General features: G+C 40.7%; 2 protein-coding genes across 2 annotated transcripts in view; one reads left to right on the forward strand and one right to left on the reverse strand.

Moving 5' to 3' along the window:
- Positions 1–1,287: 1,287 nt before the first annotated feature.
- Positions 1,288–6,069, forward strand: ppa2 (inorganic pyrophosphatase 2). Its single transcript, XM_068727619.1, has 12 exons — positions 1,288–1,532; positions 2,298–2,362; positions 2,446–2,490; positions 2,584–2,637; positions 2,947–3,066; positions 3,293–3,379; positions 3,542–3,668; positions 4,860–4,987; positions 5,150–5,235; positions 5,317–5,386; positions 5,505–5,544; positions 5,647–6,069. The coding sequence occupies exons 1-12, from the start codon at positions 1,343–1,345 to the stop codon at positions 5,667–5,669; spliced, it is 1,035 nt and encodes a 344-aa protein (XP_068583720.1). The 5' UTR covers positions 1,288–1,342; the 3' UTR covers positions 5,670–6,069.
- Positions 6,070–6,184: 115 nt separating this feature from the next.
- Positions 6,185–22,867, reverse strand: part of tet2 (tet methylcytosine dioxygenase 2) — a 29,104-nt gene continuing 12,421 nt past the window's right edge. Inside the window, exons 2-10 of the mRNA XM_068726823.1 lie at positions 12,827–15,895; positions 12,654–12,744; positions 12,455–12,548; positions 12,141–12,349; positions 11,734–11,884; positions 11,571–11,660; positions 11,114–11,251; positions 10,567–10,915; positions 6,185–10,366 (exon numbers count right to left, since the gene is read on the reverse strand). Of these exons, the coding sequence (XP_068582924.1) occupies positions 9,000–10,366; positions 10,567–10,915; positions 11,114–11,251; positions 11,571–11,660; positions 11,734–11,884; positions 12,141–12,349; positions 12,455–12,548; positions 12,654–12,744; positions 12,827–15,851 (5,514 nt within the window). The 5' untranslated portion in view covers positions 15,852–15,895 and the 3' untranslated portion in view covers positions 6,185–8,999. The remainder of the gene's footprint in view (positions 10,367–10,566; positions 10,916–11,113; positions 11,252–11,570; positions 11,661–11,733; positions 11,885–12,140; positions 12,350–12,454; positions 12,549–12,653; positions 12,745–12,826; positions 15,896–22,867) is intronic.

The raw sequence follows: 22,867 nt of genomic DNA on the forward strand, positions 1-22,867 counted from the left end.
ACTTTGAGTCATAAAAACAAAAGCAGGGGGACATTAAAGCAAAAGCAATAGTGACCTTTATGGTTGTTCACACTACACATAAGTTACTGAACATGGAAGAATAGGCTACGTTGAAAAAAACCGAACACAGATGTGCATTTACCTAATGTTAGTGACAAAAGGTTCTTGTACTGGCTCTTCTTCTATTGGAAGTAACTTCCTTCATAGAGTATGTTTTCATGTCTGTTAGCTGTTTGATGGAAATAGAATAGAAAAGAAAGGGGGGGGATTCAACAAGAATTAAAGGTGCACACTGACTAAATTAAGAATTCATATTTCCATAGGTTAGGAAAGTCCATTCAATATTTGAGAACATCTTCTCTTTCTCGAACCCGGAAACCAGAGAAGTAAATCTCAAACTTGTAAGGTCATCAAGTATAAGTCTGGAGCTGCTCCTTAGACAATGAATGGGAGACCGATGACGCGTCTCTACCTCCCTCTGCAAGCTCCGCAAACCATCTCTGTGGCTGCAAGCAAGCTGTTTTGCAGAAGTATAAATTAGGCATTAGTGTCATCTTTGGGTGCGTTTGTAAATCCAATCTGACGCTCAAATGAATTAACGAACGGCTAAGTTAAAATGGATGGAAGACAAACTTTCTAATCATTATGTATAAAGCAAAACAAAGTCTCTTGTGCAAGAGTTTGTCGCCAGTGAGGATGACAATGATTAAGATGAGACATGAGACTGTAACAATTATACTATGAATAGTTATATATGGAGCTCCCACAAGCAGCCAAACACATTCACTTGCTAATGTGGTAATGAATAATAATACCTGTATATTTTGGACTGTTCATCTACCATAGGATTAACATGTATGCATTATTAAAATGGCCGTAGTTCCCCTTTAATGTCCCTCTCTCTCCATGCAAGCCATGTTTTGGGAACATGTTGGACAAAATATTACTTTGCAAAGAAATTAACAAGTGAGTTATCTAGAAAATGTGCCTGGTTATATGTCTAGCTGGCAGCAAAATAAAGTTACTGGATCACAAGCATGCAATAGAAAAATTGTAAAGTTAATATGGAAAGAAATAATTGACTTCCGGCCGCAATAATTTGTTATCAGAGTAAAGAGGCAACAGTAACTAACCAGCACATATGTGATCTTTGACACATACCGTACTGTTATTACAATCTACAAATTATATACCATATGCTCAGCCTAGGACTGCAAAGTGAATGCTTTTATTTTGAAAACATCTCTCCGGGAGCTTCAGTTTCACTCTGGCGGACTTGACATTACTAGACGTGGTGGGTTAGGGCGGAAAACGGGAAACAGGAACCGAAGAGGAAGAAGAAATGAGACCGCTGCTGCTGCGCTGTCCGCTCGGCTGCTTGGCCACAGTTTTCGGCTCATTTTCCGCTTCTCGAAACAAACTCGTCATACAAGCAGTAGCGGTTCCTCGTCTGTTTTATTTCAGAAACACGATGCACTATCAAACGGAGGAGAGAGGACGCCCCAATTCACCCGACTACCGGATTTATTTTAGTAAGTTCTTCATCGCCACCATGGGAGGAACCTGTGTGTCCTCTGCGTTTCATAGTGTATATCGGTTTAGCACCGGTGTCCGGTGTCGGACAGGTAACCACAGGTCGACGTCCAGGTAAAGGTAAACATGTGACCTTCGAGTTGCAAGCACGGGGTTTTCTAGGCATGTGGCGCTCTTACGACAGAGCTTTTAGAGTGAAAACACCACACGCGTTACAGTTTCCTGGAGGGTGGCTAAGTATGAAGCAACTTCCGGTTTGGGTGATCACGTGCATATGATCTACACACAAACAAAACCTTTTGATGAACTGGTATTTTCTCATCGACAATAAAATTTGTATCAGATGAAGTTACACTCAAATGTTGAGCCTCTCCATTATGGTGATACCAATATTATGCAGCACAATAGTAATAAAATATCACATTGTTTGGTTTCCAATATGGGTAATGTGACTATATTTTGGTCATGCCTGCAGTTGTTTTAATTTAAACAAGAGATATGATTAGTAGCATTAGCAGCAGTGTAAATGATATCCAGTATAACCAGTAAAACAACAGTAAGGTTATATATTTAACTCGCCATGAATTTAACCTTAACTCAAGGTCTACCAGTAATTACATTTGACATATTATTATTATTATTATTATTATTATTATTATTATACATTTGACGTACATTTTATGTACAATACAGTCTTCTGGGATTTCTGTTTCTATGCATGGAGGTTTTATTTGTAAACATTTTTTGTTTTGTTTTCTCCTTAGAAACCTCTGAAGGAAAATACATTTCACCGTTCCATGACATCTCCCTTATAGCGGAGACGGAACAGGTAACTCTTTGATAGCAGAAGTTTTAGTTTCTACTTATTTAACGGTATAAACGTAATATTCATATCTTTTTTTCTTTTAACAGGACAATGATGTGCCAACTAAAAAGCCCAAGAAGAATGAGAGTGAGGTACGGTGACATTCCAATATTTAACGTCAGTTGTACCACCTGAAGCAGTAGTGTTCAGCATACACTGCATAAAGCTTTCTTTTGTACTTCCAGGTGCTCTTTAACATGGTCGTGGAGGTGCCTCGATGGTCAAATGCTAAAATGGAGGTAACAAGGCTATAGATACAATAGTACCTCACTTTTTTAAATAAATATAAATATAATACATTTAAAATGATTGCACTTCTACTGCTACAGATACTACTGCTTTAAAAAGGCTGAGATTGATATGTTTTAAGTAATAACCAGTGTGTCAACTTTTATTCAAGGATAGTCCATTATACATTTAAAAAAAAAAATGAGCGTAGCAGGAGCCTGCAGTTATTTTATTTGTTATTTAACGAATGTCTAAATTGAGTTAGCACACACTCGCATATACATACAAACACACACCTTCATATATGCCTCAAATTCCAGATTGCAACTAAGGAACCGCTGAACCCGATCAAACAAGATGTAAAGAAAGGAAAGCTCCGGTATGTTGCCAACATATTTCCCCATAAAGGTTACATTTGGAATTATGGGGCGCTCCCACAGGTGAGGAAATGCACTGTATGAAATATGCTATTTTCTTTTTTAATCAGTGACTCATGTTGCAATTTAAAGACATATTGATTATTTTTGTTTTTATGGAAAAATTTAATTTAGTCCACACTCTTTATTTCTATTTATTTATTTATCAAGACAGGAAGTTAGTTGAAATGTTTTCATAATTCATAATTCTTGGATTTCTTACATGTTTCTGAACTGTTCCTTGGAAAAGACATGGGAGGACCCAAACCATACAGACAAAGAGACAAAGTGTTGTGGTGACAATGATCCCATTGACGTCTGTGAGATCGGCACCCAGGTAGGACTGCTTTAGGTCTGTGTGTGTGTGTGTGTGTGTGTGTGTGTGTGGCGCTATCATTCTTTGTTTTTACTCACTTTATATAGACTTTTCAAGCTTTCTTAATTGTGTGATTGATTCCTTTGGCTGTTTATTTGTAATTTGGTCTGGTCTGTTCTTCAGGTGTGCTTTCCAGGTCAGGTGATCCAAGTGAAAGTGCTTGGCATCTTGGCCATGATCGATGAGGGGGAAATGGACTGGAAGGTCATCGCTATCAATGCTAAGGACCCAGATGCCAAAAACCTGAACAGTGGGTGCTTTTCATCAACAGTCAACATCTAAAAACTGCCTTACACTGACCCATCCTCTATCCTGGAGACATTTAGTTCAGGAAACCTGCTGGCATGATCGTAAGTCAGGGAAATTAGGATTTTATCTAAAATGTGCTAAAGAAGTACAAACGGCTTACATCAAAGGAACAGTGTGTAGCATTTTGGGGGATCTATTAGCCAAAATGGAATACAATACATTATGTTTTCATTAGTGTATAATCACCTGAAACTAAGAGTTGTGTTTTTTGTTAGCTTAGAATTAGCCCTTCATATCTACATGGGGTGTGGGTCTTCTTCACCACCGTGTTTCCACAGTGGTCTAGAACGGACAAACCGAACACTGGCTCTAGAAAGGGCCTTTCACGTTTTTAGGTTACCTGTAAGCCACCGTAGTTCTCTGACACGCTTGTGAAACTGCTATGTGAGCCGCAGGATGATAAGCCGTGGAGTGCAATCTGCAACCACACCGCTAGATGCCACCAAATCCTACACATGGTCTCTTTTAAGATACAAGTGTCACTGGAGGTAAACCGCCTCTAAAGACGAGCTGCCAAATCAATCTCCAGGATTTGTCAGATGTGCCCTCGACCACAAACTATAAATACGGTGTTAATGTACCTGCACTGCCCGGCTGAGATTCAAGTGATTGAATTTGAAAATAGAAAATAAAAGAAACATTTGCAGATCCAATATAAAAAGCCGGTGAGCAGCTCAGGCAGTAACTTCAGACTGTAGTTAAAACACTAACCTAGAACATACCCTGTGGAGTTTTTACTGTCAACACAGCTTTGTTTACACATTCAGCGTTTCTTATAAAACATTGTGTGTATCCTGAAGGCCTAAAAATTGTTGAATGCCTTTTTTTAATTATTTACTCCATACAGCATTTTGCAAAGCCATTTCTGAATATTTTCAAGCCTGCATTGTTTACAATACAGCTACAACCTTCTCCTAATGTTGTTTTAATGGTGCATTGCTACTTTAAAATATTTTTTAAACACTTACTATGCTACATAAAGATGTACATATTCATCATACTCTTATTTTTGCATATATTCCAAATACCAAGTGTCAATGGAGCAGAGTCATATCTTATTCATAGCAAGACGAATATAGTGCAAATTGGTCCTCTGTTCTTACTCTGCTGAATGTGTTTGTGTTTTCCTCAGGCATAGAAGATGTCTGTAAGAGCCGGCCTGGTCATTTAGAGGCCACTGTCGACTGGTTTAGGAAATACAAGGTGCCCGATGGAAAGCCGGAGAACCAATTTGGATTCAATGGAGAATTCAAAGACAAGGTACTGAGACTTTTGTAACACCAAACACATTACAAAGATAAGACATGACAGTTTGTTTACCATGGGTTGGAGTCTATTGGGGTTTTTTGGTGGCTAAAACTGAATGGATTAGTCTTAAAGAAATCAAATGATGTGTTTTTTTCTCTGATGCCCTCTTCATAGGACTTTGCAGTGGAGATCATTAACTCCACCCATGAGCACTGGAGGGCACTAGTGCAGAAGCAGACAAATAGCGGAGGGATTGAATGGTAAGTTGGTGGAGGGAAAACTCCTGCAGTGTCTTTCTGATGTACATAAGTGCAATGAACACTATCTACTTGTTTGATCAGCAAAAATATCTCCTGCTGCGAGAGCCCTTTCAAATGCAGTGACAACGAGGCCAGAGATGTGGTGGAATCGGTGAGAACTTCTTTATGCTGTTGTTTTTACAATGATGATAGTAAACACAATAATGGCATATAAAATTGTATCAGGGTTTTGTTTTGGTAATTGTCCTTTTTAACGTGTGACACCCCAGGCTCCTGCATTCGACAGCACACATCCTGTGTCTCCAAATGGTAAGTAAATATTGACTAACCTACACTAAATTGTGTTTATCTGAGGTATTATGTGTTTCAATACTTATATTTTTATGTATTTGTAAATCTTCTCTCGCACAGTGGACAAGTGGCATTTTGTCTGAAGCCCTAAAGACAACATGGAACCAACAGAACCTTTTGAAGCAGCTGCATCTTTTGAATGCAGCTGGATTTATTGTTGGTAAGGACTCATTCTGGGTTGTATAAAGTGCCATCTAAGTTTATTATCCAGTAAAATGTGTAGACAGATTGTTTTATTATAATTTTGAGGTTAACTGCAAAATAAATGATCTCCTTTCTATTAAATTGTAAATTATAATGTATAAGCACTGCAGTATCTTTGGGTCAAATACCCAGGTCCATCCTTGTATAAGACTGAAAGTCATGCTAATATGCTCTAATTTGCCTTTAAGACTTAAGTCGGTTCCTGTTAGCAACCACAACGTAATTTGTATGTAACAATTTCTTTCTGTTTGGGTAAATTAAAAAAATGTAAAGTATGAACATGGCATTATCTCTTTCCACATTTGTCTGTAATTACTCATTTCAAAACTTCAACACGTGAACAATAATGCTCAATAATTTAGATATTAGTATTGACTTGGAGTAACAAATCAAATTGCTTTAAATAAATATAAATTTTATTAAAAAAACACCCACATCTCAGCAATATCAGGAATGATATAATAAACAGCTTTCAAATAAACTGCATCCATTACATTACAATACTTACAGTATTAATACCCATCCTTAATTCCATTTTTTGTAGCATACCAAACTTCAGGAGAACAAGGGAAGCCTTAAAAAATAAAATGACAGGCAAAAAGTTGCACTTTTTTTTTACCCTTAGTGTCTAACTGCAAAAAGACCAAGTGTGTATCAACTTCTAGCTTAACCTTTGAGCCGAGCACATATAGCGCACTAGTTCAGCCCAGAAAGTCATTCAAGTAATGTTGACTCTACTCAGAAACACTCTGAAGCATCTTCAAGTATGGCTATGCTTTTAACCCGCTATATCTTAGACACCTTGGCTTTCTCAACCACAACCTGCTACTGTAGCTGGGTCCTGTACAACAAATTTAACATTTTCTTATGTCGAATTGTTTTACAAAATTGGAACAGTTAAAAAAAACAAAAAACTAGAACGTCTGTCTGCGCGAACAGGATGCTATAACTGTAAACATTGCTGTGACAGTGAGCATACATTTACAGACTTCCTGGATAATCTAACCATGATCATTCTGATAACCTGAAAGAATATTTATAGATATGATGAGTATCGCTGATTGGGTAGCTGTGGGTCAATTTGACAGAACAAGAAGAACCTACATCAACATCAAAGAATGAGTTGTATTCCTGCAATACAGGTTCCTGGTATGTACAATGTGACATAATTTATTATTTTTTTAACACATTTACAATCTATTTAAATAAAACGTTTTGTAATTCTTTATTACATTTTTTTCCTGAAAAAGAAATGAAGTGCTTTCAGAAAATGAATCTGTTGAAGAGTGGGGTAAGTTGTTACTATAACATGACATTCCACTATATATCGCGTTAATTAAATCAAATAGACAGGGAAGAAAAATCATTATACAATTGCTTAGTGGTTATAAATAAATTTAACTATACACAGGCACAAAGATGTGCAACTACGTTAATCACTGCCCTGGTCTTGTCTCATAGCAAAAGCAAATACATTACTTTTTACTTAGTCAATATCATACTTTCCCTTTAGTCAACTCAGTGCATATATGTTCAAATTACTTTTAAAAGATTACCTTAAAATATAAGTAAAAAACTGCAGGAAAGTATTTTCATCCTCACAAAATATTTTTTCTCTTTGTGAAGTCGACAAGAATCAGATTCAGGATGCAATGGCAAGTACCTGAATGAAAAAAATACCAGATGAATACAGGCGATGAACACAGAATTAGTTGAAAATGTCCCTGATTTTACAGTAACATCAAAGATTTAAGTTCAAGTAATACTTTCTAGCAGATTGACAAGAAAGTAAGAAATGAACTGTTATGCCTTTTGGTGGCCTGAAGTTGAACTGTTATTATTTTGAAAGTAATATACAAAGGAAGAAAGAAAAATGTTATAATTCTATTGCCAAACTAGTTTTGAGGTATATGACGGGTTTGTACTGTACATTATTTAAAAGCCTTCCCGCTGTCCAAAGAGTCTCACATTGTATGTTTCACACACGTTGTATGTAGGTTGGATAGCACCTTATGATCAGTTAAACCCAAAGAAATACAATGAAATAGCCCGTTAGCATTCTTTACAACACAAAATCTCTAACAGTAATTCCAAAAAGGGAAATTAATTTACTGTACAAATCTCACCTGTTTATCTTACAGTTAGATTACAATAATTAAAGACCCCACAGCAAGCCAGCTGCCCTCTGAAACAGACACTGGGCTTACCCTGTTTCATGTTCCTCAGTGTATAAAAAAACACATTTCCTAAGCACCACAGACACACAACTACATGTAATATTCACAGTCCAGGTTTGTTCAATGAACCCAAGGTGAGGAACATTAAAAACAGTCGTTGACAACAGAGTAAACCTGGAAAAAACTGAAATAACACAAACATACTTTTTTTTTCTCCTCAAAATGTTAGAAATGCACCATGAGAATGGCTCAATTTACAGTATAAATGACATAGGTAAGCTAAAGAAGCACCAACACAAAGATAGTTTAAAAACATCTTTTAGCATGATTGCTCATACTATCCTCTGTTATAAATTCATCAATTTAATTTCAGTGATGCTTAGAAATTAATTACTCTCAATGTAGTAAGTATAACCCGATTTTATGATTTAAAGGTATTACCAAAACATTTAACTCGCATTATCAAAAAGTGCCCTAAGAACCACTGACTTGCAAAAAAACATTATGATGCTGACCATTTGATCGTGGGATGATATTTTCGATGTCCTGTTCATTGGATGTCACTCGTAGAGTGAGTTATGGTCATAGAGTGAAGGCATTTGAATTTAAATAAATGGTAATAAGCATACACTTTAGCACCGTGAATGTTGCCATTTACAAAGTCAGTGTTTTATGCCAAGAGTACAATTTTGTAAGAAAAATAAAGCCACAAAAAATGAAAATTTGTTTCCATTAAAAATAGGTCCTTGTGTTTCAGACTGAAAGCACCAGAGATGTTGACAGTGTGTATCTTGCAAAAGTTGTCGAACAAAAATAAATACATCCTTAGTAGGGTCAACAAGTAAAGCTTGATTGTTAAAGAGGTGAAAGACCTGATGTGAAAGGTCATTTATATCTCATCTGATCACAGGTTCCTTTTTCTACGTTGTTGCTAACCGTACAGATAGGAAGGAGTGTTTAGAAGAGGCCAGTGGTGCTTGTGGTCTTTGTCATAAATAAAGCACCTTAAATTTACTTCTTCGTGAGTGCTTCTTACACAAACTGACTGTAAGGCCCAGTGACCTTGGTGAAGGCGTACGGAGATGTATTGACATAGGTGTTTGTTGTGCACGACAAGGACCCCTCCATTAGTGCCTGGATAAAGCGCTTGTAAGGAGGCTCCCCGGTGGATTCTGACTCTGGATGCTCACGCTTCGCCCCCTTCTTGCCTTTGCTAGGTGTCCCCTCGCCACCATTCCTCTCCGCGTCTTCCTCCTTCTCTCGAGCCTTCTCTGCCATCTTGGCTTCCCACAGTGCCAAACCATGCTTGGCCTCGTTCATGTTTTTGTGCTGATAGAAGACCAAGGAGATGCGCGTTGGGTGGGTGCGGTCTGGGTTTTTAACGGGTGTCGTGGCATGGAGCTCCCGCTTTGCACACTCAATGAGGACTGAGCCGTGGCTTGGTGCCACTGCCACACCACCAATGTCGGGGTCCAAGAAGTTATGCTCGTTGTCGGACCACACCTCAGGCTTTTGTGGGGTTGTGGGTGTCTGCGGTGTTCCAGGTTCCTGCTTAATACCAGAGCCCATGAGGCTCCCATTAGGCAGACCTAAACCTGACTGTGTTTCAGGGGTAAAGCACCCACTGCCTAACGGAGCAGAAAGCATTTGTGGGCGAGGCATGCCCACCTCGGTCTTGATTTGCATATGGAAAGGATCTTGGCCCGGGGCGAAGATTTGAGGGCTCCGAGATAGGTAAGGATTTTGGTATCCTCCAAACTGATTGCCTTTGCTCACAGCAGCTGTATAGTCCAGACCTCCATGAGCTGTAGGTGCTCTTGAGAGGGGGTCCATAAACTGGGGGTCTGAGGATCCATTGGGACCATAAGGGGAGTAAGGTCTCATGGGGTGAACTGGCCTCATGTTGCAGGCATTGTAACCATTCACCTGTAAACCTGGCTCAGCATACCTTGGCGGATAATTAACCTCATAACGCTGATGTACACCATACTGCTGTTCTGAGTAAAGTGCTGGCCGTTGTTGTCGATACATATCCAGGTGCTTTGGGTTTGAGGCATAGTATGGGTGACAATTGTCAAGGGGCATTCCTCCGTTACATTGATAACCTGGATATGGACGATTTGATCCATTAATGTAAGAGTTTGGTACGTGGAGCGGGGAGGGGTAAGAGCTGGCTGGTGTTGGCGGCTGAGGGGGATACATGGTGCCTGGCCTGGAAGTGCTCGGAAAAGACCCTGGGTGGTTGGGGAACCTGGGGTAGTTGGCTACATTTGTTGAGCCAGGATAAGGGGGAAGGATGCTCTGGTGCTGTTGTTGCTGTAGTTGCTGATGATGGGGCCCAAGAGGGTGTGTTGGCTGACCTGACTGTAGGATTGCTCCCATAGCACCTTGAATAGGTCCTAGAAAACAAAACCCCCAAAAGATAAAGGCCTAAGCAGCAGAATAAAAATCACACAAATCTCTAATCGTGTGTCACTTTCTGTCAATTCATTGCTTATTGTTTTTCAGAGTTAATTTAGTATGTTGACAGCATGTCCGTACTAAGAAATAACATTTAAGATACAATTTATAAAATGTGTCAGAATAAATGTTACCTTACCTGCCATAGGAGTGCTCTGAGCGGTGTTCTCATAAGTGCCAGCTTTTGCCTTGGCCAGGAGGGCCTTCTCTGCCTTTTCATTGTCCAGCATGGCCATCCTGTTGGCAGCTGCCTTCTTAGCGTCCAGCTTTTTTTGCCGGCAAGACTTGGCAGGCTCTGCAAGCATGCGCACCTGGCGGCGGAAGGCACTGAGGACTTGGATGGCGCCTGATTTGACTTTCTCCTGCTGACCCTCCTCACTGCCAAATTCATCAGTGTTTGAAGCCTTATAAAGAGGCAGTACATGGAGCTGCTCATCCTCTGGTATCTTTCCAATCTCTCGGTTATCCTCACTTGTTAATGTACACACCTGGAAAAACGGGTTGATGTCACAGACATTAATAATAAATCTACTTTTGTTATTCACATATCCGTTTTAAAGCCATGCCTCGATGGGACATTGATGCATAGCTCGATGTGCAGTTTGCCGTTTCTCTACCTATTCCATTCTCAAAGAACTACGACATACTTAGAAAGATAAACTGTACGTTTCCCAGGTTCTGCTTACCACAGTGCTGCCGCCCTGCATGTTGTGGAGGTCTCTGTGGGCATGGGCACAGAAGTCAAGACAAGCAGTGACCCCGGAGAAGGGACGGCCATCCTTGAGCCCCAGACGACAATCTGGTGCCCTGTGTTCATGTTCCACCTGTGTCCAGGAACAACAGGAGGTCAGTTTGAATAAGATATTAAGAGTTTATGGTCACTAAACAATATAAATGGGAAATCTTAACAAAACGACTTTATCATGTAGATACTTTGAGAAATACCCATGCACAGTTTACTATTGTTGTTGATGAATTTCTGTGTGCGAGTTGCATCACTCACATGTTTACATGTGACTTAAAACCATGCTTGGTTTAGATTTGATCTGAAATTCAATTATACCTTTGAAAATCAGGACACCTTTATTATATAGTTTGCTTAATAATAAATTATTAAGTCAAACAATGTCTAAATATACACACCTGGTTTCCATAAGCTTCAGGTGCCAAAGTTTTATACAAGGGACCCAATAATGTTGCTAGATTTTGAAAGTTGTGCTCCAGTTTCTCTTCCTGAAAGACAAAAATTGGCAGTATTAAGTAACATAATTAGCTTATAATATTAGCGGAACCGTGCTGCACATACTTCTTTCATATCATCTCCTAATAGCTTGAATTTTCTTGGTATTTTGCTTCGGGCAAACTTGCAACCATTGTAGTACATGCTCCAAGAGCAGCCAAAGGAGAAAGATGCCCCACAGGCATCAGGATTCAACCCCTGGCATGCACAGGTCCTCCTGAACAGGGAGGACAAAAAAACTGAATGTATCATTTTGCCATGGTTAAATCAGTGTTAACCAAAATGAGGAACAAATTGGTAACTCATATTCTTATAATTATGCAAAAACGCACCTATTATACAAAAGCAATAACTACATTTTCCTTGTATGCATACAAAATAATAACCAGGAACCAAAAATAACTTCTGTGTTTGGTAATAAAACTACTGTAGGCCACATGGCCAGACTTGAGATCTGTAGCTCTGTCACTTACTCTTCATTGATAGCACATCGTCTCTGGGTGAGGGCTCCATGCTTTGTTAGAGTTTCACTTAGCTCGAGGTAGAGGCGGTCAGCTATGCTGGGCAGGATGCCCTCCCAGACCAGGATTACTACAATGATGCAGGCTGTCTCGCATTTGTGACCAGTGCGTTCCCGCACCAACACCAGTAGCTTTTCTTCTACACCTGACCGACGAATCACCTGAATGAATGACAGGAATAGGCATTGGTGGAAATGCAGATATTTGAGTACCAGGGCAGCTGGGTTGCCTGCTTCTCAAATAAAATATACAAAAATGGTTCTTACCCATTTGGCAATAGGGCACCCTTGTGTACTTTTTCCTTCCTTGCCGGTGTATACTACTTTCTCAATCCTGATGGCGCGACCAGTTAGACCAGACCTTAAAAGCAGAATAGAGGCATGTAAGTAAACACAAGTAATGTAGTGCACAGTGGTTACACAACACACCCAATTTTGTCAGTCAACAAGTCAAATATGTGGTAACCTTTTCTCCATTCCCTCCCGAATACCGGCAACACTCGGCGCAGACCCCAAGTGAGTGTAGTATGGGCCTTCATCCTTCTCACTGATTTGTTCTAAATATCATAAAAGGACATGCATTAATATTTACACACCAACTGATTAATCATCTTTCAGAATCAACATCATGAGACTCACCAACACAGTGACAGGATGCAATGTCATATTGTGTTTTCATGGGGGTGTCCAGTAAGTTCTTTATAGGGGTATCCAATAGCTTCATAGGAGAGTCCATGAAGCTTTGTAGGAGGTGTTCCTTCTTAGGGGTGGAATCAGGTGGTCTCTTTAGAGCTGTAGCGGCTGGGGCAGCTGCTGCTGATTCAACTCCACTCAAGTCAGCGTTGGTTGACAGGATTGTGACAGGCCCAGAATATTCCACCTTGACTTTATTTGCTGGATTGACGACAAGGGATTTCTTCTCAAACACAGGTGAAAGCTGGTACTGCCTCAGGCTTTGTTCCATGGAGGCCAAGATGTTTCCTGGCCTCTTGCTTTGCTCACACAGGGATGGTTGATTCTCCTGCTTGATTTGCACACCACCAATTCCCACCTCTCGCATCTGTAACTGCTGCCCCTGCTGCTGTGAACACGGCAACTCAAATCTGGGGTCGTTTTCCAGTTTCACAGCTCTCAGGCCATGTGTGGGGTCACTAGTGCTCTGAAGGGGATGAGGAGGGCCCTGGCGCTCCTGCCTTTGTAACAGGTGCATACGCAGGGCTGCATGCCTCTGAAAGTCTCCATGGGGACCCGCAGGTGCCAGAGGTAGTCGAGGTCCCCTTTGGAACTGAGTGCATGATATCTTCAGCTGCTGTTCAGCTTTAGGATACATCGATTGGTTCAACACGCCTCCTTGTAAGTGAGGTTGTGACTGCGTCGAGGTCTGGGAGAAGTCTGCATGGTTGGGCTGGTGGCAGTGGTTGTTAGGCCGCTGTGGTTGAAATTGCTTGAGGTTACTGCTGCCTGAGTCAGGTGGAAACTGCCTTTGATGTTGTTGAAGCTGTTGCATGTCCGTTGTGTTATTGTAACTGAATGTTGCATGGTCGCTGTGCTGGATTTGTTGGTTGTTGGATTGAGCAGAATTGTTTCTAAGAGCCTGGTTGGGTTGAAGCTGCTGCTGACCTGGCTGAGGCTGACTGCGAGGTCTGTAATCGGGTGACTTGAGTTGCTGCCCTTCAAATTGTGGTGGGTGGGACAGGGGACGTTGAAGATGACAGTGCTGTGGTTGTTGCTGTGTTGGTAAAAACCCAGGTGACAGTATATCCTGCAGGTCAGGGTCTTCACTTAACTGCTCTGACTGCATCTGGGTGTGATAGCGGCTGTCTACCTGCTGATCTTGGTGGAAATTACGCTGCTCAGGCATTTTATGGGGTAGAGGCTGCTGCATTTGAGGTGCTTTCGAATTTGATTGCTGCCACTCAGGGGCAGTGTTGTGCTGGGCTGTAGCACAGTGTGTTTGGGCCGGGAGACGGTCCTGCTGTTGCTGCTGGAAGCTGTTAGACCCCTGGCTGCTATCTGTGAAACCTGCCTGTGTCTTGAATCTTTGCCCGGTATTTGGCTCTACCATCTGGCAGTGAACCTGGGAGTTAGCAGTCTGCTGCTCTGACTGAGGCTTAGCAGGGAAGCCCCTCCACATGTCCTGCTCTTGTGCCTGGGATGCCGGGCCACTTGCTAGTTGCTGCTGGGAATGTGGAGAGTTTAGCTCTACCCAGCCTCTCTGGTGGGGAGTCGAACATGATAAGTTGGCTCTCTGCTGAGGCGTGTTCTCCATCCCATTTTCTAACGCAGCATGACTTGGCTGCTGGAGACTGGGGCCCATGGGTCCCGCACTGTCAGCGCCACGTGAGTTCCCAGCATTGTGTTTAAAGGTCTGGGGTTGAATCCCATACTGGTGGCCCCTGTCAGTGCCAATGCGCTGATGCTGACCAGACCTAGGTTCTTCACTTTGCCCCATCTTCTGTAACCCAGAGTTAGGAAAGGTTGTATATCCACTTGTCTCTGCTGCCTGTACAGGGGCGTCGCGCTCCAGAAAAGAGTTCTGGTTAAACTCTTGGTTGACCTTCTCATATATACCTTGAGGATTTGTGTTGTCTGGATAGCACCGTGGGCCATTTTGATGTTGTTGTGAACTATTGGCAGTGTTTGTTGGCGGGATCATGCCAGGGAGCTGACCTAGAGACAGCTCCTGACCAGAGTAAGATGGTGGCCTCTGCTGTTGTTGTTGCTGCTGCTGCTGCTGCTGCTGTTGTTGTTGTTGTTGTTGTTGTTGTTGTTGTTGTTGCTGCTGCTGCTGCTGCTGCTGTTGTTGTTGCTGCTGCTGGTCTGCTTCAAAGTTGTTGGAGTATCCATTCACTACATAGTTGACAGAGTTATAACTGTTGCCTCCTTCAACATTGCCCGATGCCCCAGGCTGCTGTTGCTGTAAGTCAGGCATCTGAGCTGAATTGGGCAATCCTGAGGTTAAAGATGGGGGTTGAGCACCTTCACTTGGCAGCTTATTTGCCAGTGAACCGTTGACAGCATCAAGCTGCGGCCCAGATGTTTGTGGTGCGATTGACACTTGCTCAGGATAATACTGAGACAGGGTTTTCTCTAAAAGATCACCTGGAGTGCTTTCTATTGTTGAGGGGGGTGACAAAGCACCATTTGGAACATGTTTATTCCTTGGTAGACAGAAAAAATCTCCATTAGGAAAATTACAGTTCCTCTTGTCTAACTTAAGCTCTGTCTGTGGGGTATTGCTTTCAAACTCAGTTGCTTTTGTCAGCTCAGGAAAGCTATCCACCAAACTAGAGCTCATGTTGTCATTTCTTTTAATCTCAGATTCTACTTTAAGTTTCTTGGGCTGGTGGGCCAGTAAGGACTGCTCAGTGAGGGCATGCTTCAACTCTCCATTCATAAGTTCTCCATTCATCATGTAGGATCCTGGATCGAACAGCCCCTCTACCGAGGCAGGACTGTTGCAGTTCTCCCTTTGCCTCTTCATGGAGTTAGCACCTGTGCTGGCCTTGTAATGGTTCCAGCTTGTATCCCCAGGGATCTGCGGAGAATCTCCCTCTGAAGACTGGCCTCCATTCTGAAGTTTGTGAGAGATGTTGCGAGATGTGCCAAACTGTGCTAATATCAGATTTTCTTCCGCCTCATGTCTGGCTTGTTCTGTTTCCATCTGGCCTGCTCAGAGTCCATCCACAGGGCTGCCCTCTGTCCGTCCTGCAGGGCAGATAAAGGGCGAGAAATATTTGGTTACATTATTATTCAAGCAGAGTTATGTTTTCAAATACAATATGTCCTATGTAAAACAAACACATGATTTCATTTTAATAATGTGTAGGAACTTTACTCGGTCAAATTTACTCCGCTGACAAACATCTAACTTCAGCACTCGTCTGACTATGGCCTTAGTGAGGGGAAGGTCAGTAGAGTAATGTGTTTACACTTGGCACTAAATTTGTATCAGCTTGCAACACGATCCTGTCATAGAATTAGATTCACCCTGACCTCATCCCCCAATCACCTAGAAACCAGATAGTAAGTAGAAAGTGAGAAGAGAATAAAACTAGAGGTCATTACAGGACTATTTCGGCTAACAGTGGACTGTGAGTCTACTTCCATAATAGATTTTTTAACAGAGGGAAAATAAATTTAAAAAACACTGTAGTCAACATGTGAATCAGCAGCTTCTTGCTTTTTTCAGACATGCATCAGACAATAGCATGTGTCTGAATCCTTTCTCTAGATTCTGACCTAAGTTCACTTTCACAAAGAACACTTTTTCTTTGCTTTTGGGTTATTGGTTATAATATCAAAGGACAGAATACATTAAACTAAATACAAGTCTAGTTGATTGAAGGTAGTAGGATGCAAGGTTAAAGTCCCAGATGGTAGATGGGAGGAGGAGTTGGCTGCTCGTCAGCTGTCGAGTTGTGGTATTCCTCACCCTGAACACATTGCTGTGTCAAATATGCAAATACAACTCGATTCACAAGTTTGAGGCCTTTGTTATCAGGGCTAGACCATAGCATTGTGAGCTTTGTGCCATGGAGTTGTACTGACTTCAGAATATAAACTTGCCATCACAAATGTTTCCCAGGCTAACTTAATCATCCTGATGAACTTCTTTGCTTTATGTTTTTTCAACTCTCTGATTTAAGAAAATATAAATTTTTGGTGGAGCTGATTCCCAGTATAAACGTAAAAACCTAAAAATCTGAGTTTTGTTAAATATTTCACCTGTTAATCTAAATAACTTTTATGTCTGGTTTCAGCTGAGCAGCATTTTGTCTTAAGATAAGTTGGCCAACATTTGAGAGAAGCTAGCTTTTAATTTGTATTCCTTGGGATCTGTAGGTCTAGCAACAAAGTAATTTAATAAAGTAATAAAACTGATGAATGGAAACTAAGATCTCCTCAGAAGGTTAAGCAGCAAACAGAGCATATGGTTTCATTTTTGCTTACCCTGCGTTCTCTCTGCCTAAAGCATATATATTCCAGTGATTCTAGTAGAATATTGATTTCTGTCTGCCTCCCTCAATTATTAATGCATGTCACATCTGCAGCATCTGCAAAACAATTGCAGTGCACAGGCACAAAGAGCCTAGTCTAATCCATCATAATTATGAGCAACTCTCCTGCAGATGCTGAAGGAATGGGCAGCTGATGAGCACCAAGAGGGGCCCAGAATCAGTTTTAAGTGTTTAAGTAAAAGAGTGTTGAGCATTAGAGCTTGAAGGAGAACTGATTGTACTGTAGATTCATGGTTGGCTGGGGATGAAGGGAGTTCAATCCTTGAACAGTATATATATCACACAACGTTTTGTTTGTCCTCAATGTCAGTTAAATTTGCATCAAAAAAGTATACCAGGTTTTGACTTTTCCTACATATATCGAAGGCGAGATAAAATACATTTTCCTTTAATTGGTGTCCTGAGGTTTTGTCCGCCTGCACACAAACATCCTACAGCCACAATCCCCCCCAACTATGAATACTCGGAGGAATTGGGAACGTTTGGCTAGGTTTGAAAAGTATATGGTCCTTTTTGAACATAATATAATATGAAAACCAGTAATCTGATTCCAATAGTTTGTATTTTATAGTCAACATATAACTTTCACTTAGCTGCCCATAGTTAAGCTCATCCAATACCTTTTTACAATGCAACACAGATATTAACAATATACTAATAAATGTATAATGCCTAAATTCATATAACTCATTTGGCAGGTTGAATATTATCAAATGATGTAGACAGGCGTTAGGTGTTAAATGCTTTTAAAGTTACTTGTTTACATGTGATGAAGCATTCTGTCATCCCTCAGATCATTTTTGACAATTGGTCAAAATGTAGGGGCAGCTTCAAATGGTCCATGTCCAGTAAACAGCAGTGTACCAACATGTGTTCATCAAGACAATTTAGGTTCTTGTAGGTTAAAAAGACTTCCTGCTTTATGTTCTTAGACATTTAGGTCAGCTAAACACTCTGTATGTACTTAAAGTAAATAATGTCCTTGGAGCTTTGAAGCCTCGGGTCACAACTGCCGGCTGCTATGGTTAAGTTCAGAGAAATATGCTATGCAACCTTTGAAAACATAATTGGATCCAGCTTTAGATTCCCACAAAAGCCCTCCTGTTAATGCAAACCTACTATAGGCTCACTATAGGCACTGACTGATGTTTGGGGGGAAAAATAGCTAAATATTTGAGGTACTATGGCATGTTTCATTTGGCATGATCGTGCTCCATCATTGGGCCCGATTATCACATCTGGAAGCGGTTACAGCTGCTTATGATTCTGGCAGAGGGGCTGTCGTCTTCAAACGACATGTTTTATCCGAAGCCTGATATCCTTTTTTGAAAAATGTTTGTATACTGTAGGTACATTATCCATTTCAGCCACAACATGCATGGGCATTTAAAGAAGGATCTATTGATCATTAACATTGCTCTATCCAAGAATGCAAGAATGATTATAAACAAATGTTACATTCAGTAATGATTTGCAATTCATGGAATCGACTAACATACAAATTAGATTTTACTGTACAGATGGGTAAAAAAATATATATTTGATAAGTTCAGCGACACATATGAAAGTATGCTATCTCTGGGGTGACTGTAGACCGGGCTAGTTTGCAAAAGTATCTCTACGGGTTCTGAAATGTAGCACTTGCAGCATCAGATGACAATCATTTTAGGGGATAAGTTCATATTACAACAAAATATATATTTCAATTGCTTTTTTTTAAAGTTGTGATTCAAGACCTCGAGATACTGTGCACTTTGAGAATTAGTATTATCAGGTTCCTCTATTTCCTGAACCACAATGTCCAAACTGGTTACGTGAACCATGAATGAGGCAAAACAAAATATCACTCTCTTGCAATTGTGCCCAGTCGACCGTCTGGACCAAGACAACCTTCACAGCAAACTGTCAGACCGAGCTCTGCTCAGGCAGGCTAGCTGGTCGAAATAATGATATCCTTCTCTGTGTCAATCACCCCTCCAGGACATTAGCAGCCCTCCAGACCCCCAAAGTTAGTGTGCTAAATCTCCCACTAACGAGCCAAGCTGTTACAAGGGTGTCTGGAAGCTCCCACGGTTGTCACAACAGAGCAGCCAGCTGCCTGTTAGCAGGTAGAAAAGGGAAGCGGCACACTGAAAACAAAGACGGCTCTCAAGTCAATGGCTGGGGACAAGGGGCCTGAAAGGTATCTTTTTATGTGCGTTGAGTTAAGAGCGGGCATCTTGCATCCCAAAGAAAAACGGCCCTGTTGTGAGCTTGCTAAAAAATAAATTTTCTAAATGATCCAATAGGGTTTGTAAGGGTTTCGTAAACCAGAAAAATAGAGAAGTTTATAAAAATCAAGAAGTGCATGCGATTCAAAATAAAAGGAGAACTGCAAAATCAACTCGCTCTTTACATGCATTATCACTTGAATAGAACTCTTTCAGATAAATAGTTATAGGTATTACACACAATTATTTAGAGTAGGTCTGATTTCTGACTTCTTTAAAGGCTGTAATTTGTTTTGTTAATGTTGTGGTCAGACTACAGACTGTCATCTGAGAACTGGGCCAATGTAATTAAAATGTAAAGTAGCATAAGACAATGTAACACTAATTCCACTAACAGCGAATGGTGCGGGTAACTCATTAGTTATATTCAGACCGCAGTGCAACCTGAAGATGAAGTGTCTCGGGCAACAAGTTGCAGAGCTAATCTCCCTTTTGCTGCTGTCAGACACAGACGGATGTAAAGAGCCACAGCGGGACTCCACCACCAGCATCGTAATCAGAGGTGACGCTGAGCCTCTTCATGATTACATCAAAAGTTATTAAAATTGAAATTATTGAATAAATTGTTATTTTGACAAATGAGTTTGAGATGCCCACCACCTCTGTTTAATGAATGGCAAAATGGTCTTTCCATCGCGGAGGCATCTTCATTCATACGACATCACATTCAGATGTTCTCTCCTTCAGATCTACTGATTTTATGATTTGCTGTTTGGGATATCTTTGGAGGATGAAAAAACATGAGGTGATTACGATCGGTCATACTCAACTATTGAGTATTGCAAGCTTGAGTCTTGAATACGTTGTGGCAAATGACTTAACTTTACTTTGGAATGAACTTCATGATAATTTTCCCTGTATTTGTAATTTTGATTTAAATTTTAACAAAAAAATATAGCTGCTTGGAGTTATGTACAACATATTATCAACATCTACAGAAAATAACAAAATTTACAATTAAATTAGAAGATTAAAACCTCTCTTTTAGCAGTAGACTCAACACTCATTGGGGGAACATCAATTCAAGTCAGTGTCTTTTGAGGAAAAAGGAGCTAAAAGGAGTAAACTAATGCTCCCACCTCTCCGAACTCTTTCAGATATAAAGCATCTGATCCCTGCAAATGTAACAATGAGGTAAGCAGGCGAATACCACTTCCCGACCCCATGTGACTACTCCTTTGTTTTGTCTGGCCCTCGGTGCAGTCTGCAAATCAGTAACTAAGTCAAGAGGTGGACACTGGCGCTTAGCTGCTTTCAGAGCAGCTCCATTCCTGAGGGACACTCCGGGATTTACAAAGGACCGAACGGAGCCAAGCAGCTTGTCACAGTTGGATACACCCACACTGACAACAAAAAAAATCTTTGCAAACCCAGAACAAAGCAAGAGATCCCAGCTGAGTGTGTGCTGCCTGTCAGCGTACAAATATATAAACACACTCATGCGCCAATTACACAATGTTGAAAGTCCAACTTTGACTGCTTGCTTTAAGATATTTGGAGTATTGGCTGCATCCTCTTTATCATTTACAAGACGGGATTCACAGGGAGATCTATTTTTGCTCCGGAAGTAGAGCACTAAACTAAACCAGAGGCACTGCCTCTCAGTGGCTTTCGTGTGGATGCCTGCTGGAAGTTATAATGCTTTGATCTATTTTGGTTCTCTTTCTAGTAGCTAATGTCCACCAGAATTTTTTTTTTTTTCATGATATGACTCAGCTTGCTTGACATGAACTGGATTCCCAACAAAGCTTTCTTTCCCTCCAAAAGTACATTTCTTTGTCTCTATACGCTGTTGTTTGGCTTCCCTCCTTCTCCCACAGCCTCACCTCCAGTCCTCTGCCCTGTAATTACACTTCAGGTTCCTCTGTACTTCTGTCTGCTATGCTTCCCTCCGGTTCAGTCTATCGTCTAGTCTGTGCAGTGATGAACGTGCATGGCCACTCAGCACTGTTCTAGTCATTGCCCATTGCCTCTGTAGCTATGTATTTGCTGGCATTTATAGATGGTGAGTTGCTTTAGTGCTTTGAGGCCTGGGGGCAAGGGTGGACCTTTTGGACACAGTGTGACCAGTGTTGTAAAACAATGGGCACAGTTTGCACAAAAGTCATAAGGGGGCCAGTTAATGCACATGACAGTAGAGCCTTATTTTAACAATTAAGTTTGTTTTTAATATAGCTTTGCTTTATAAAATGCAACTTGTTTCCGTTTGTCCATCAAGTTGCTAAAAGATCATCTTTTCAACAAAAGTAGAATATATAAATTGAGCTACAAATCATATGTATCATGGATATTTAGCCCTATTTCCTGAAGCTTGGTCTGCACAACACCAGTGTAGCAAACTTAAATGCACCGGACTCGCAGCGTGTTTTTGTTATTCCCAGGGGCAGCCAGTGAAATATGAGAGCTGCCATAGTAGATGGGGTCTATTTGGCGTGACTTGGCAGCCGTATGTGACATTCACCACTAACGACAGCTGCTGGGAAACTCAGGTCTCTGCACTTTCAGGTTGAGACCTAGGCAGCTAGGCCTAAAGAGTCCTGCTGTTGTAGAGAGAGAGAGAGAGAGGAGGTGTGGTGCAGCACTGTAAATCAAACACACTTGCCAAGCCACACCGCTGTTTTGCAGAATAGTTTTAAGAATAAGCCATAATCTCAAGTGTATATTTCCGTTTCTTTGCTGATTTGGGCCCATTCACATTTTCCTGTTTGATAGATAAGAACGTGGAGCATGCATCCAGTCCTGAGACTATAAATTTTCAGAGCACTTTTTTAAAAAGGTTAAACCCACATGACTCATGAACTGAGTCATAACAAAGTGTGCCAATAATAATATTCATCACAATATCATCTGACAACATGTTACAACTGTAACCAACTGTAACTCAATGCTAATGCTGTAACTACAACAATTTAACATTGAACCAACTGGATTTGTTAACAGTTTACAACCAACTTCAACATCAATATTAAATATGAACTATTGCTTGCTACTCTTAGCAACTTTGATATTCATTTAGTCACCGTACCCACAGCATTGCTACCTCTTTTAATAACACAAGTAGAAACATTGCTTTAATTTAAAAACACAGCTGACAGTATTGATAGAGTACTGATAATACAAACTGAAATCCAATCTTGATATTTGTTTCTTATGACTCAGACTTTAATTGAGTTGTATTTGAAGTATCAAAACATTATGGAACATTAAGAATTGCTATGTATCTATGTCTTACTGCTATTGGTGTAATGATTTCGAAATTTCTTAGGCCTCTATTGTCACGTCATGTCCCAATTTATACAGAAATATGTAATTCTAATACTTTAAACATGGTGTGAATACACCAAATAAGTATATATAAGATTAACTGACCTCTTCCTTCTTACTTAACC

The sequence above is a fragment of the Cebidichthys violaceus genome, unplaced genomic scaffold (assembly GCF_023349555.1).
Source record: "Cebidichthys violaceus isolate CVI_PGR_0920_01 unplaced genomic scaffold, fCebVio1.0.p SCAF_4, whole genome shotgun sequence".
Lineage (NCBI taxonomy): Eukaryota > Metazoa > Chordata > Actinopteri > Perciformes > Stichaeidae > Cebidichthys > Cebidichthys violaceus.

Bases quoted from the DNA above. Each gene is read 5' to 3' on its own strand.
- ppa2 (XM_068727619.1), top strand. From the start codon at position 1,343: ATGAGACCGCTGCTGCTGCGCTGTCCGCTCGGCTGCTTGGCCACAGTT. The intron at 1,533-2,297 runs GTAAGTTCTTCA...TTTTCTCCTTAG, and splicing joins CGACTACCGGATTTATTTTA to AAACCTCTGAAGGAAAATAC. The intron at 5,236-5,316 runs GTAAGTTGGTGG...TTGTTTGATCAG, and splicing joins AATAGCGGAGGGATTGAATG to CAAAAATATCTCCTGCTGCG.